A 17098-nucleotide genomic window follows, 5' to 3' on the forward strand; every position below is an offset into this window, starting at 1 on the left:
CTGCAAAGCCAAGTGTCCGAAGGTCAAATTCCAGTCAAGCCATATGTTCCAGGTATGCCCTCCAAAGCTACAGTTGAGACTAGCTCAAGCAGCTTGTAGAGAAAAAGTTAACTTTTTTTTTTATCAAAAGGGAAACAGTAGCTAGCAAAATGGAAGACTTTACATTCATCCTTCAAGCTAGGAGGAGGGGTTATTCTAGCTGGCACTGTTTTTGTTTGCCAGTGTCCAAATTCTCCGGGAGTTGGCAGAATAACCCAACAGTCTTTGAATTACTGTGTCCCTCAAACGTAAACAAATTAAAAATGTTTAAGAAATACAAATTAAGCTAAGTGTGTATTTATTTCTGCCTGGAGCCAACTTTTATTTCCAGTAAAAGTAAGGGTAATCCTGCTTATTTTAAAAATCTATTTTGAATTATAGAGCAACGATGAAGTATGGTATAAGTCGATAGTCTAGGTTCCAGATGTTCTTTTAGGTCCCAGACACAAGACATGTTGCTAGTGCGTTACAATTTAGAAGCCTGGTACTGAAAGATATAAGGTTCTTTACATGCAAGACTAATAACTTCCCATGTCTGTGCCTTGTATGCAGAGATTACTCACAGAAAGGTTTTCGCTGTTTTTTTTGTAAACAAGATTTGACGTATCTCTCGAGCTCTCTCAGTGTGGTGGGTTTCAGAGTCTCAAAGTCGATTTCTATCTCGTCAGGATTGGAGTCTCTTAGGGATGGTTCCCGGGACTGTATGATATGGACGACTCGTCCCAACTTTTCACCCGGGAGCCGATTGATGTCTAAACTGAGTTGTCTCTTTTCGTCGTAGGTCATGGGTAGACCCTCTTCCTCCTCGTCTGAGTCGTAGTTGGCGGACGGAGGCTGCTTTCCTCCTTTCTTCGGTTGCTTGCTGGGGAGAGACATTTGGAAGCACAAATTAAAAAAATAACACATAAAAGTTTATCCTGTGTATAAAGATGGAAAGTCTCATGAATGATTGAGCAAACACTATAAGCAAAAAACTTTTGACAAAACGTTTTAAACTTTCTACTGAATCAGTCATCACAGCTCTGCTGGTAAATTCTATGTACTGAACTACCCCTGGTAAAGCTTCTTCATGGTGGTAAAATGTTACCTCTTCCAGGCAGCTAACTCAATATAATCTGAATATGCATGAGCACTGAATTTTTTTTTCAGCTGACTTCAAGATGCTAATTTTAAGTTAGAACAGTCCAAGTTACTCATCCCTGTCTAGAAAGCACCATATAACAGGTTTAGCCCCCGTTCACACTGTTTTTCATGCAGCTGCTGCTGCGCTGCACAATAATGCAAATCACATTATTCTCTTTGGAGCACATTAACATCAATGCAGCACAGCTGCATCGCATTTTTTCTTAAGGGTGCTACTTTGGTGCAGTGCAACAAAAAAAAAAATACATCAAAACCATGTGTAAAATGCATGTATTAGCTTTAGTCAGAGTTTGGTTTATAAAATCCAGTCTCCTCCCACAAAAATCACATGAAGCATGACAAGATGTCAAAAAAACGGAGTTAGACTTACCGTTAACCATTTACAGGAATCTTCCAGGACAGCCCATGAAGTATAGGCAACTACTCTAACAAGAACAGGAAACGTATCACCAAATACACTTTGAAAGAAATCCCTCTGCAGAACTGGTCAGTTTTAAACAAGAACCGAAGGACAAAACATATACAAACAGAAAAAACAACAGAATACGAGAAGGGCAGGAATCCAGCTGTCCTGGAAGACTCCTGGAAATAGAGTTCCTGGGAAGTCTAACTCCAGCTTTCTCAAGTCGTCTTCCAGGACAGCCCATGAGATGATTAGCAAAAATTTACACGATTAGGAATGGTCAATAAAAGCCCAAAGACCTCGACCACCCTCAGAATTACCATAAATATCAGATATGGTAGACCCAGTTATCTTACATTCTAAATAGAGAGAAAAACCAAGAGGTATGGGCAGGGCAGGACTTAGGGTGGTGGGGGCCCCTGGGCTTGAGTGTTGAAGGGGCCCCCTGGAGCCGACAATTGGGGGGGATCGAAGTTGTTGAGCGGGGGGCGAATTGAAGTTGTTGAGCGGGGGGGAGCGCATTAAAGTTGTTGAGCGGGGGGGGGATTTTGCAGTTGTTGAGGGGGGGGTGCCTCTCACCTGTGCCAACAGCCGGGGCCACAGACTGTCATTAGCCCGGCTCTCGGCTATCTTCCCTTCAGCAGCCACAGTCCTCCACACACCACTCCGGTTCCTCCTGCTTCCGTGCTGCCTCCTCTTGCAGTGCGGGAAAATTAACCCTTTTGCGGGACTGCAGGAAGAAGCTGTCTGTGCGGGAAAGTCCCACAGAATCCGTGCGTGTTGGGAGGTATGCGCAGGGCCGCCATCAGGAATTTTGGGGCCCCTTGCACAGCTTAAGGCATGGGCCCCCTGAAGCAGAGAACCTAGGGGGGGTGGGGGTGCTGCCGCCTGAAATTGAGAAGCGTGGGGGCTGCCGCAAATTGAGAAGCGGGGGGGCTTTTACAAAAAAAAGAAGAAATAAAGAAGAAAACAAATATATATAAATATATGTAGCCATCCGGGGCCCTGGGGACCTCTGGGCCTTTTAATAAAAATAAAAAATAAACCTCTGGGCCCTTTAATAATAATAAAAAAAACATTTATAAAAAATACATAAAAAAAGGGAGGTTGCCAAACCCGGGGGCCCTGGGGACCTCTGGGCCCCTGGGAACCTCTGGGCCTTTTAATAAAAAATAAAAAAATAAACAAAAATAAAAAAAAAAACATTTATAAAAAAGGGGGGGTTGCCACATGGGGCCCTGGGGACCTCTGAGCCCTTTAATAAAAATATATATATATATATATATATATATAAAAAAAATGTAATTTTTTTTATAAAAAAATAAAAAAGGTGGGTTGCCATCCGGGGGCCCTGGAGACCCTTGGGCCCTTTAATAATAATAATAAAATATATATATATATATATATATATATATATATATATATATATATATATATATATATATATATATACATATATATATATACATATATATATATATTATATATATATAAAAATAAAAAATATATAAAAAAAACATTTTTTTACAAAAAATAAATAAAAAAAAGGGGGGTTGCCATCCGGGGCCCTGGAGACCCCTGGGCCCTTTAATAATAATAATAAAATATATATATATATATAATATTATATATATAAAAATAAAAAATATATAAAAAAAAACATTTTTTTACAAAAAAAAAATAAAAAAAAGGGGGGTTGCCGTCCGGGGCCCTGGGGGCCTCCGGGCCCCTGGGGACCTCCGGACCCCTAAAAAAAAAAAAAAAAAAAAAATATTTTTTTTTTTTTTTTTTTTTTTTAAAAGGGGGCCCCCTATTGGGTGGGGCCCCTGGGCTTGAGCCCAGTCAAGGCCAATGGTAAGTCCGGCCCTGGGTATGGGACCTAGCTGCAAAAAAAACTAAGCCATATCAGGAAACAAGAACTAAAGGTTACACAGGACCGATTGCAAAAAATCAATATCTGCAATAAAAGAACCAGCTCTAGTGAGGCCCTGGTCAAGAACAGATGAATGGGTCTAAAGCCTGTGTGGCCAAAGACACAGGTCAATTAAAGCACACTATAGGTAAAGACTTGACAGCAAAGTGGAAAAAGATTAGCCCCAACATGGAATGACTAGGTGTGAACTATGGTGGAGATATAAAAACACCACTCTATATAGAATATAAGCACATATGGATCTGCTATTACGACAATGCTGATACCCCAAGGTACTGTGCCCCTACTGCCACCTGAAACGACTAAGCAGTAGGGTGTTGGCCTAAAATGCCAAGATAACAATACTTCAGGAATGTTACGGGATGCCAAAGATGCACTAGAACCAGCCTCCAAATGCACCCTTTCTCTGTGGGGTGAACATTGTGGCACATAACGTTAACAAGGTAACTGACAACCATAAACAAAAATAGTAGAAGCATATTCAACTAGCAGTTAGACAAAAACCTGTAATTTAGTCTGTAATGACACAAAAATATAGAATTGCAACATGTCCAAGGCATGCACAAGGGTTACCATGTAAGTAGATGACCTGCAATGTGTAAAATATGAATCTGTTGTAGCGCAAGGACAGACACTACATAAATGCAGCAATATAAACAGTCACGCCATCTACAAATGAAGCCATGGAAGAGGTATAAAACATTGGGATACAGGATAAACAGCAAGCAAGATGCATAAAAACAATGCATGACATGCAAAATGGACTTCGGGTTGCAACACTCCACACAAAGTGAAGCAATGCAAACACAAGGCATTCCATAAAAGGCCTTAAAAAACTGGAGAAACCGCATTTCTACCCATGTACAAAGGAAGCCATTAGGAGGGAAACACTAATACAAGATAGATACCACCAGCACACATAAATAAAGCACATGTAAAAAAATGTAGTGTTAATGGTTATACCACTGCACTAGTGCTGCAGAGCAAGCCCAGGACATTCTCTATATGTTCTAAATAGATCACACATTCACTAAAAGGAAGTCATGCAGAGGTCTAAAACTGTGGTCTAGGGTAGATAACAAAAAAGCACAGGAACCACACATGTCCTGAAGGTCCCAGTGTTAAAACACTGAATTGGCTGCACAACTCTGCAAAACCAAGGTTACCAAGCTGTAGAAGACAAAGTCATGAAAGAGGTCAATACTGAGAAATAGGTTAAATACATTTATGCAATGTCCAACCCATGTAAATATCAAAACCTAGATGCGTCCAGAGAGAGGTTAATATTGTGGTAAAAGGATAACCCCACTACAATATGTGTAAAGGCAAAACCTAAGCCATGTAAAAATGTAAAGAGTTAAACATCTTCTGCCGACGCTTAAATGCCACGTAGGAGACCTTCTGCTGCCACACTGGCAGAAGGCTCTTCTCCTACATTGCCACACCTGAAGTTCATCAAGAGGACTGTGCAGTAAATTATTTAGAATTGTTATTTATAAAGAAAACATAAGGTCCATGACAAATGCATAACAGTATATAAGGGACCCTCTCAAAGTAAAGGAAAACATCCACTACAAAATAAGTGGTGTAGACTGTAAATACAACCACCAAACTGTAATAATCCTAGGTGTAAGGGCCATGAATCTGGAGGCCTCATCCAAAACTGGACAAGGAAGTTGGATCATCCTACTTGGAGGCCAAGGAAAAAAAGAATGAGAGGCCTTGGCTATAACAGATTATCCTGAGAAACATCCACCCTTTGGAGTACCTCTAGGAGGCTACAGGTGGCAGTAAGCAGAGGTTAAATTCATTTGCAGGATGTATAAATAAACCCTGTACCTGAACGCAAGGTCCTGGCAAAAGTGTAAGCGTAGGAGTCCCATGCAAACATAATATGACTCCACATATAAAACCAGCAGCACAAAATGGTTACTACACATCAGGCCTAAGATGCAAAGTACAACATAAAAACTCAGCCCCAAAAGACAGACTTGTGCGAAAGCTTTAAAATGTACCCTGAGACAGACCTCTATCACAAAAGAGTATAGCAAAGATAAGCCCCACAACCACTGAGGCTTATATAGTGAAATCCGGAGTGTGCGAAGGCTTAGTATACCAGGTAACAAGCCTCCATCAACAGCTGAGATGTTGAATCTGGGTTCACACTTATGTGAATTGGGAAAGAGGACACACAATTATTTGGCAAGGCTGTGGTCCGCATAGGACGGTTACTGGGTCCAGAACCGGATTGCAATCCACCATTTAGTGACGCCTGTACTACATTAATCCAGCGGAGAAGGAGTAGTGGGGCTAGTAAAACACCCAAAAAGACCCACCTTCTGAAGGAACGCCAACGGCACAGGAGTGGGGAATTTTGGCACTGGTCAGGTTGGGCAGGGGTCTCATAAGACCCAAAGAGTGTAAGGTGGAAGCCAACTCCTTTTTACTGAAGAGGAGGATGCTACAATCACTGGCCGATTCCTCCCCCTCTCTAAGGAGCCATATCCTAAATGAAATGCAGAAAGCAATCAGGAGCCCCCAACCAACTATTAGACGCACTTCAAGCTGGGGAGTTGGCATCTGCCCCATGTTCAATCAGCCTGGGGACAGAGGGGTGGCACGCTCTCATGCCGAGCTGCTTCCGAAGCCGCCTGCACTGTGGTAGATAGGGAGCGCCCAACAGTGTCCTGTCACATTATGCCCAACACCCAGGCAGAGGCGGCTCTAGGCTTTGTGAGGCCTTAGGCAAAACTTAGACGACATGAGGCCCCACTCACACCCATAATGGTAAAAATAATTCAAGCAAGAAAAATGGCTGCAGAAAATGCATGGATCTAGCACACAGGTGATCAGCACCACTTCCAGGGCACCCTCCTCACCCATCAGACATATTCAGCCAATGCAAGAGGGGATAGAGAGGGGGAGGTGAGAAAGAGAGAGGGGTAATAGAGAGATCCGATGACGCCGACATCAGTATTGATCACAGGCAAAATTAGGCAGCCGTGAGGCCCCTGTGAGTGCGAGGCATTAGGCGACCGCCTAAATTGCCTAATTAGAGAGCCACCTCTGCACCCAGGGGCCCCAGGTGACAGATTACAGACTAGGCAAAAACCAAGGAGAAAACACAGGTGAAAGCAAGTACAGCAACCTCCAGCTTACCTGCGTCCTGCTGGTGCCAAGGGTCCTTGCATCTGCCTGAGCTGTAGTGTGCATTGAAGAATCCGAAATGCAGTTCTACGTCGTCCTCCTCCTGTAGCGTCCCGACAGCCCATGCTTTAAGGAAACGCTATTAAAAAGGCAACAGCCAGCCCTAGCCCTTCACCCAAAATTTGGCTAGGAAACAGAGCCTCCGGCGCTTGGCAGCCTTACGGTCACACAGGAACACAGACAGACCTCAAACCCAATGTAGCTACTGCACGAGTCCCTTCTAAAAAGTGCACTACAGTGCAGACAGTGTACGCACCCAGTCACCCAGACTGGGAGCCCACGTAGCCTGTGCCGGTTCCTGTCAAGGGGGTATGCCACTTCCGGACAGGGCCTTCATTAGGCACAGAATGAGGCAGTGAACCACGCTACCTCCTTCCCATACTGAGGAGTGGTCTTGGAGGAACCCTACCAGCTGCTCCCAGGGGAGCCAAGAAGGTAAAGGTGGGGGGAAAAAAAGGAAAGCCAGAGAGACAGAGGCTTCCCTCACCCAGGTTCCAGATGATGCATCTCCTCCACGAGGAGAAAAAAATTAAAATAATAAACTGACCAGTTTCCGCAAAGGGAATTCCTTCTAAAGTGTATTTGGTGAAGCGTTTCCTGTTCCTGTTGGAGGAGTTGCCTAGATCTCATGGGCTGTCCTGGAAGATGAGTAGCACTACACTAAGGCACTGAAAAATGCATCATGCTGCAGCAGTACTAAGGTGAACCAAGACCAAGGGCAGGTTTAGGATTGCTAATATGTGCTGTATACTAGTGGTGTGATGTAAAGATGAGCCATTCCAATTACCTTCAGCAGCAGGTGCTACAGTATCATATACAGATCACACTTAGCTACTTTCAGCTCAATGAACTAATATAAAAAGGCAAAAGAGATGTGCAAAGGGGACAGGAGGATATGCAAATGGTACATGATAACCAGTGTCGGTTTACTGCACTAAGAAAAAAAAAGTGATTCCTGCTCTCAGTTGCTACATGGTAAATGTCATTGTTCTTGGAATAAGTTACCCAGATGATTACAAACTGGACCAGATATAGAAGTCCAGGAAGGCAATCACTGAGAAATGTTGGGTTGCGTAGCTAGGAAAGAGACAAGGATATTTTCCAGGCATCTTACCCTGCTAAGCTGGAAAATGTGGGAAGCGTGGTATTTGTAAGAACACGATTGGAAGGACAGGAAACAGATTTTCAGATCGAACAGCCCATTTCACTAGGCTAGAATGCAGGTAGTATTTGCTATTAAGATAATTAAATACAGCCATAAAAGTCAGTTACTGCTATTATAAACATAAAAAAAAAAAATATATGTCCACCTATATAAATTTATGTTTTTTTTTGCTTTTTGTTTTTTTTAGAAAAAAACATTGTTCTGCCGCTGCACCGTTGAATGAGCTAGCATTATAATGGTAATCAAGAAGAGCCCAGTAGTCACCTAACCAAACCCTATCTTTGAAAGCTGTCAAGTTTCTGCATTATTTTTTTTTTAAAGATACAAAAACAAACGTAAGCACTGAAGGAATATTAGAAGAAGAGGACCTTGTGTGTCACATGATCAGCCTGAAATATTCAGAAAAAAGATAGCATGATATAGCTTTGGGAGCACAGGGGAATGAGCCCAGCGTTGGGGTAGATTGCTTTAAAAGTGATACTAGAAGCACTTTTACACTGCCAGCACTCGGGCGTTGGCGGTAAAGTTCTAGTTTTAGCAGCGCTTTTAACCCACACTAGCGGCCGGATTAAGGGTTAAAAGTGCCCGCAAACCGCTGCTGCACTTTGCAGGCGCTTCTGCGGCGCTGCCCATTGATTTTAATGGGCAGGGGAGCTTTAGGAGCGTTGTATACACCGCTCTTAAAACGCCTCAGAGAAGCTGCTTGCAGGACTTTGTTTTGATGTCCTGCCAGTGGAGCGCCCCAGTGTGAAAGCACTCTGGCCTTCACACTGGGTTTGCAGATTAGGCTTTTTTCATGTGCTATTTTTAGCCCTAAAGCAAGCTTTTATTTTTCATAAAAAAAAAAAAAAAAGGGGGGGGGGGGACATTTGACTGCTGGAATATAAAGGAAAGAGAGGCTGTGGGGACCAGTCTTGCAGCGCGAATGAGTCTGCAAGAGTAGAGAAGATAAGTAAAACCACTTTTCCTGGTCCCCTTAGCTGCAATCGACAAGCACTTAACCCTTGCAGTACAGGGGCAGCCCCACTGTAAGGCAAGATATTTACTTTCCCTGGAGTTTGGCTTTAACAGCTGGGCTAATTGTAGGAACTGCCTCAGACTCCTCACCTCAAAGCATTTTGTGTTGCTTACTTCTCAAGTCCAGACGCTCTTTGCAGGAAAAGTCGTTTAACAACTACATTATACAGCAAGCACTCTTAAAAAGGTGTAATTGTCTTCCATAGGAAGCCTAACAACAAAAAGATTGCTTCAACGGCCTGGATACACAAAATAAATCTGGCTATTAAGATTTAAGGGAAAACCAAAACATTTAAAAAGGTTGATCCGGGGGATCAGATTGTGTTTGTGTATCACCAAAAAATAAAAAAAATAATTCTTCTATTGCTAAACACCTGGTGATCCTGGCAGTTCTCCTGCAGTCCTTTGTGAACTTGATCACACAAAGCTGAAAGTAGATCCATGCTGGTGTGGTCAGTTTGCATCCATGGGATCATTGTAAAAAGGAATGCAGGACATCACACACACACATACATACATGTATGTATGCATGCATGAGCTGCTATTAAACTTGGAAAAGCTATGATTTACAATACCCAACATACTGCTGCAAAAAGGAAATTCCTGGGCTGATACAAGTTGGCAAGTGGAATGCAGCAAAGCATTTTGGAGCAAGTGCCATTATTCTTACCTATTGGGAGCAGGGGCCACTGTAGTAGATGCAGTGGTGGTGGTCGTCGTGCTGTTCGCTTTCTTTGTGGGCGCTTTCTTAGGTGGAACAGGCTTGACCGGCTGGGCTGGTTTAATTTTCTTCTCTTCCTCCGTCTTCACCTTGTGCTTCTCTTTCTCTTTTTCCTTTTCTTTGTCTTTATCCTTTTTCTTCTTCTCTTTCTCTCTCTCTTTCTCTTTCTTTTCTTTCTTTTTCTTTGGTTTGTTGACCGGTGCCTGTGACAATGCAGCCAGTTGCTCATGTACAGCCTTCAGCTGGGAAAGAAGATGATCATTACTGCATAGCATGATTTAAATGCTCATGAATTACAAAATTAAAGTGGTTCTAAAGGCTTGATTTTTTTTTTTACCTTAATGCATTCTCTGCATTAAGGTAAAAAAAAAAAAAAAAAAATTCTGTAATTAGGATTCCCCCCAGACCCCCTTATACCTACCCTGAGCCCCATCTTGATCCAGCACTGTGCCTGAGAGCTGTGTGCAGGATAAGGCTGTATTGTGCAAAACCAATGCACAGAGCAGGTAAGTATAACATGTTTAGTATAAACGCAAAAAATTAAATAAAAACATAAAAAAAAAAAACACACTTTAAAACTAAAGACCAAGGGAGATCATGAAAATTTGCACAGGGGAAAAAAAAAACACAGTAATTTACAAGTGCACATGTAAAACAAACCAGAATTGTAATATTCAATACCCTTCTGACAGGACAGGAAGGATATACAATATGTAACTTTTTCACTTTCTGACCAATTTTAACACATGCGCTAAAATATGTTTTCTCATCTGAAGATGGTGTAAAACCCACATTTTTTTTATATTTGTCAAAGCAAAATTAAATAAATACTTTACTTGCACATTTTCCCATGTTTTATCCATTTAAACATGATGCAAGTACAAAAAAGCTGATGTGCAAGAAATATAATGTGCTCCTACATTTCTTTTTGATATCATGTAAAGCCTAAGCACGTCAGCCATGCTTAAAGTAAATCTAAAGCCAAAACTTTTATTTTATTTTGGAGGGAGTAAAAGAGAATTATAACCCCTGACAGATTTTTCTTTCGGTCCCCGATCTGTGTCCCATTTCAGAGATTTTTATTTACTTCCTGTCCCACAGCCAAACAGGAAATCCTTGAAAATTTAGGGAATTCCTTGGGGACCCCCAGAACTAGTGTCCGCATTGGAAGATATCCCCTCCATTAAAGGACAACTCAAAATTTGGGATTTTTTTTTTACTATCAACGGTAATGGTAAACAGGACAAATTGAGAGGTTGAGACAGCTATAAAAACGGATAAGTGTTCAAATCCTGCGCCACTCCATCCAAAACTAAAAAAAAAAAAAAAAAAAAAGTTTTGCCTTTAGTGATACTTCCATTTCTGATGGATTAAAAAGTGCACAAACACTTCCCTATTTGCTACTCTCCCCTGCTCATCTCCATAACTCCTTGTGCACAGGCAGAGAGCAAAGAAGTTACCAGCTTTTCTGGAAAAATCAATAGGTAATGTTGTTGCACATACCAAACAGATATAACAAATCAAACTTTCAATGTCATATTTAGCAGACCAAAAGGAAACAAACAAGAGATCTTTTTTTTTTTTTTATGTTATGCTTTCACAAAAAAAAAAAAAAAAAAGGGGGGGGGGGTTAAATTATGGTAGTTGGAACTTATGTCTTAATATTTGACCATCTGTGTTTGTCAAACCTATATTTTCAGTAAAAATGCACTCCTTTAATTGACTGTTTAGGACACAGAAAAATGTACCACGTCTGAAGGTACATTAACCACTTAAGGACCGCCTCCTGCACATATACGTTGGCAGAATGGCATGGCTGGGCACAAGCACGTACAGGTACGTCCTCTTTAAGTGCCCAGCCGTGGGTGCACGCCTGTGGCGCGTTCCCACAACCCGGTCCGAAGCTCCGTGACCGCGGGACCCGATCGCCGCTAGAGTCCTGGGATCGGTCCCCGGAGCTGAAGAACGGGGAGAGCTGTGTGTAAATACAGCTTCCCAGTTCTTCACTGTGGCGCCGTCATCGATCGTGTGTTCCCTTATATAAGGAACCACAATCAATGACGTCACCCCTACAGCCACACCCCCTACAGTTAGAAACACAGATGAGGTCATACATAACCCCTTCAGTGCCCCCTTGTGGTTAACTTCCAAATTGCAATTGTCATTTTCACAGTAAACAATGCATTTTAAATGCATTTTTTGCTGTGAAAATGACAATGTGTCAAAATTGTCCGAAGTGTCCGCCATAATGTCGCAGTCACAAAAAAAAAAAATCGCTGATCGCCGCCATTAGTAGTAAAAAAAAAAAAATAATAAAAATGCAATAAAACTATCCCCTATTTTGTAAAAGCTATAAATTGTGCGCAAACCAACCGATAAACGCTTATTGCGATTTTTTTTACCAAAAATAGGTAGAAGAATACGTATCGGCCTAAACTCTGGAAAACATTTTTTTTAATATATTTTTGGGGGATATTTATTATAGCAAAAAATATAGAATTTTTTTCAAAATTGTAACTCTATTTTTGTTTATAGCGCAAAAAATAAAAACCGCAGAGGTGATCAAATACCACCAAAAGAAAGCTCTATTTGTGGGAAAAAAAGGACGCCAATTTTGTTTGGGAGCCACGTCGCACGACCGCGCAATTGTCATTTAAAGCGACGCAGTGCCGAATCGCAAAAACTGGTGGGGTCCTTTAGCTGCCTAAAGGTCCAGGTCTTAAGTGGTTAAAGAATGTTAAAGTGGTACTTAGTCTAAAGGTTTTTATGTATTAAAAAAATAAAAATAAATGTGCGTCAGAGGATCAACCCCACCCCCTTATACTTACCTGAGCCGATCTCGATCCAGTGTTGTGAATGCGAGCCTTGGCTCTTTGAGCTCTCCCTCCTCACAGGGCGGATTGATAGCACTATTGCAGGGGGGATTGTGTCTTTTTTGTTGATGAAAAAATTGGTATAGAAGGGACAAAAAAAGTTCAAAGCTGGCCAGTTTAAATAGAGCTTTTTGAAGGCAGTCAAATGTGAGAAGGAAGAGGGTAGTGGGAGGAAAAGTAAAAAGTGATCAAGTTGTAATACCTTTCAAAGGTTTAGAAAATAAGGACCTTTTGGATTCATTACATTCCCTATTAAAGGCCTGTGTTCTGAGTGGAGGAGGCGAACTTGGTTTGGGTAGAAAACTATGGAATAGGCCATCAAGTGAGCCTAGGTTAAACGCCAGCTTGCCAATGACTGGGTATAAAATTCTATGTATAGGCGAGAGGTCACACTGCATGAAAGCCTGGACACAGATCTTGATCCAGGGGCCAAAAGCAGGTGTGCCTTCAGAGATGGTGGAATATGGGATGTGGACCATGGTAAACACCAAGAGAAAGGTGGGAGGTTTCATTGTTCAATGAAAATGCCTGTACCAGTCTAATATTCTGACCAAATGGCAAACTGTGTTGTCTCTAGAACAAAAGTTGTGGAAAGCTAGAGCGCCATGTGTTTTCAATAAACATTGGAATTGTTGTTTGAATTTAGGGAACTTATGAGCCCATACAAACTCTGATTGAAAATAATTTTTTACATTTAACAGATAGATGGCTTATGCAAGTTCATTATTTCTACATTTACTAAAAAGGCAAAAAAAAATATAAATGATTAAATGCGTTGATGAAAAGCAAAGAATGAAACAAAAGCGGTTCACCCACAAACCTGCAGAAGAGTTTTCACAGAGTATGTTGTCCTCACCTGCTCCTGGAGCTCGGCCAGCCGCGTGGCTCGCTCTTCTTCAGAGTCAGAGCTGTCAGTCTCAGAGGAGCTCTCCTCACTAGTGTGACTGCTTTCTATGCTTTTACTGACCACTGGAGCAGGGGCGGGAGGTGGGGCAGGGGCCTCCACAGGTTCATCTGGCATCTTTGCAAATCTCATCTCAAAAACATCCTGTGGTAAAGAATAAACACCGTAAATTGCAGCAACAAATCCCAGAAAGACTGCATAGCGCATGCATAGGAGAGTGATGTCACGCTCTCCATCTTGTCCATTTAGAAAATACAAAAAAACATTCTCTGAATGATGACCATGCCAAGCAGCCAGCCTCCTATTTATCACACAGCATCAGAATGGCTACGCCACACAGGACCCTGAAGAAAGTAGAGATCACTGGAGTATTGGTGCCTGCTTCAGCAATTTCCAGCTTCCAGGTGCATCAGCCAGGTATAGTATTATACATAGTTACACTGGTCCAAGCTGGACCAATGAAAATATGAAAAAATATACCATCCCGGGAATTTTTAACTCTTTCCTACTGGAGAAAGGTTCATGGTGACTTATGTGACCAACATGATAGTAATAACCCTTACTGCTAAAGTGTCAGAAAATACTACATCCAATTTCAGGTGTTTAAAAAAAATGGTTTGGGTTGGAATATTACAGTAGAAGACTTCTAGTCTTAGATGATGGGACATACCCAAGCAATACACCGAGGGAAGGGCAGTATAACAAACAGGCTCACACAAAAAACAAAAGATCAACAGACCCGAGACTCAGAAGATAGCTTGAAGAACCTTGCAGCCGAAGCTTGCATCAGCAGAAGCCTGGACATCCATCCAGTAAAACCCTGAGAAGGTATGAACAAAAGATCACGTGGCGACCTTGCAAACATGCAAAACTGATGCTTGATGCTGAAAAGCCCAAGCCCAAGAACTTTTAACAGCTCTGGTGGAATTGGCATGGATAGGGAAGGAAGGAGCCCTTCTTTTTAGATCATAAGCTCTGGAAATGAGCTGCTAAATCTCCTAGCAATGGCAGAAGAGGAAGCAGGATGTCTCTTCTTGGGACCTTAAGTGGGGGCGCAAAGAAGGACTTTGTTTTTGTGAAGAAAAATGTTGCAACCAAGTAGGCCACAACTGCTCTGGTCACATTTCAAAACTGTTCAAAGGGGAGGTTTTTGATTTTTTTTTATCAGATCCAGATTCCAGGGAGACATGGGAGGTTAAAATGGGGGACCGACATGAGCAACTCCCTGTACAAAAGGTCTTGACAATAGGATTTGAAACCAAATGTTGATGAAATAAAATAGATAAAGGAAGAAACTTGTCCCTTTTGAGTACCAAGAGCCAGATCCTGGTCGCGGCCAGACTGGAGGAAGGCCAAGATGCTAGAATATTCCTTAGAGTGGAGAGTCCTGGTCTTGCACCAGCAATAGGCCTTTTCAGGTGCAATGGCAGATCCTACAAGAAGGTGGCTTTTCTCATCTTTAGTCAGGTAAGGATGACAGTGAGAAATGCCCATATCTTTTAGGACAAGCGTTTCACCAGCCACGCCATTAAAGCCAATGATTAAGCAGCAGAATAGAAGTGAGCCTTGTGACAGGTGGTCTGCCCTGTTTGGAAGCAGCCAAGGCTCACCCACCAGACATCGATATGTCCAATTTTGAGCTTCTCCTGAATCAATGTGGGGCAATAAGGAACATCAGAAATGATCATATGTGGTGTACCCCATTTCTGACAGCATTGTTAGGAAGATCTCCAGATGGAGGGGACTTCCTGAATCTAGGCATTGGCAACTCAGGAAGTCTTGCCAAATTTGCCCAGTGTGTAACTGCAGAGAGTTCGGAATGTGGTTCTTCACCCAGATAATAAGGCTTGGTTCCTTCAGGCCTGCACAACTTCTGGTACCCTCTTGACGCTCATGTAGGCAACCCTACTGCGTAACATTGAGGGAGAGGTGTCCAGTATATGAGAGTCAGTCTTATGACTCTCCATTCCAGAATGCTGATGGAGAGCATCAACTCTTGTGGGGACCAGGTTCCCTGGACAGTCAGGGAATTGTAAAGCCAACCTGTTATGCTTGCACCCACTGTTAACACCTTCCAGGGATAGGACAGCGAAGAGTTACCAGATTCTAGGGCCAAGTTGGAAATCCACCATGCCGGGAAGATTTCTTTCCTGGTTGGACAGCAGTAGTGGCCGACCCAGAGAGGATCTGCAAGCATCTCAAGTGGAACTGGGCAAAAAGGGGACCTCACCTAAAGATGCTACAATGAAGCTTAGAACCCTTCATGCAGCAGAAAGTTATAAAATGCCTGGTCGACCTGAGAGTCAGGGAACAAACTTTTCCAGAAGGAAAATGTTTTGCCTGGGCTATATCCAAGCTCAGCACCAAATACCCCAAAGACTTCTTGAAGTTGATTACCCATCGAAAAGGTTTGAAGGAAATGGACTGCCCTTTGAATTCAAGAAAACAGGACTGTGGCTCAGAAATCTTTTAGCACAAGGTCTTCAAAGTACCCATGACATGGATGCCCTGAGATCTTAGCAGATCCAGGCTTTAGTACAGCTGACAGCCAATGACTGAGCAACAAATTGAAAGTATTGGTCTCCTACAGCAGAGTAAAAAGTACTGTTGCACGGAAGAGACAAAAATGTGAAGAGAGGCATCGTGGGTGTTATTTTATTTTTAGCCCCTGGAAGCGACAGATTGTACCCAGAGCTACTGGACATCTAATATGGGAAGACTTGAAGGGTTTTGGGGACCAGAGCTTTTGACAAAAGGATGGACCTATTTTTTTAATTTAGAGGATGGCTAGATGGAATGACTTGCAAGGGTCATTAACCATGGTAGTAGTGAGTTTAGTCTGTTTTGTTGTGGTGTAGGCACAAGCCCACCAAACCTTTAACCACAAAATTCTGCACATATGCATTGTAGTGTCATCCTGGAGAAGTACATTTTCTAAAGCAAAAACACAAACAGCGCAGAGGGCATGAGCTGAAATTATCCTCAAACACAGGAGTGTGTTGTCTATTCATCTGCCTAGTCCAGCCGGCAACAGTTTGACAAATGGACATGACTAAAATGGTCGGTTAAAAGCCAGGGCCAGTGACTGCAAAAGTTATCTTCATTATGGATTCTTAACAACTATCGATACAATTTTAAAAGTAGGAAACAAACTGAACAGGAATAAGGAGATGCTTGTTGAGAATAGAAGTGGCAGGATCCACTCAGGGGACACATTTTTTCATACATTCCTTTTCCATAGAATATACTGTAACTTAGCAAAGTATATTAGAAGAACTACATTTTTAAATAACTTGATTTGGCCGACCTTCTTGCAAAGTACATTTAATTTTTTGTGTGCATGGAAAAAGTCCAGACATTGTCCTCCATTTTGTTCTCATGAGAGGTGGTTTAGGCCAAGGAAATTCCAATGCTGCTATGCCAAGGCTAGTATGCACCACATCGTTACGTAAGCTCAAAGTGGAAACAATATGACAAAGTCTTAAATTGGAATTTATAGCATGAAGGAGGTAAAAATTCCTCTAGAGGCTCCTCTTCTGGGTCCACCTCTCCTTTCGCAATATCTTCTAAAAAAAGATGAGGCGGTTCAGGGTCACACACCTGAAAATATTTAGATGGTGGAGGAGCAGAAGAGTGCTTTTGGGCCCTGGAGACTTAAAGTTCTAGAAAGGCAGAAACTTTTCCAAATAAATC

At 42.1% G+C, this 17098-nt stretch overlaps 1 protein-coding gene across 11 annotated transcripts in view; it reads right to left on the bottom strand.

Moving 5' to 3' along the window:
- The window catches only part of BRD3 (bromodomain containing 3), an 88660-nt gene that overhangs the window by 22538 nt on the left and 49024 nt on the right, over nt 1-17098 (bottom strand). For 7 of the 11 annotated variants that reach the window (XM_040324075.1, XM_040324073.1, XM_040324072.1 and 4 more), the window contains exons 9-11: nt 13322-13549; nt 9578-9870; nt 603-901 (exon numbers count right to left, since the gene is read on the bottom strand). In XM_040324075.1, the coding sequence (XP_040180009.1) occupies nt 603-901; nt 9578-9870; nt 13322-13549 (820 nt within the window). The remainder of the gene's footprint in view (nt 1-602; nt 902-9577; nt 9871-13321; nt 13550-17098) is intronic. The other 4 variants (XM_040324079.1, XM_040324080.1, XM_040324081.1 and 1 more) reach the window with 2 other exon arrangements.

This window comes from Rana temporaria, chromosome 9, assembly GCF_905171775.1.
Source record: "Rana temporaria chromosome 9, aRanTem1.1, whole genome shotgun sequence".
Classification (NCBI taxonomy): Eukaryota; Metazoa; Chordata; class Amphibia; order Anura; family Ranidae; genus Rana; species Rana temporaria.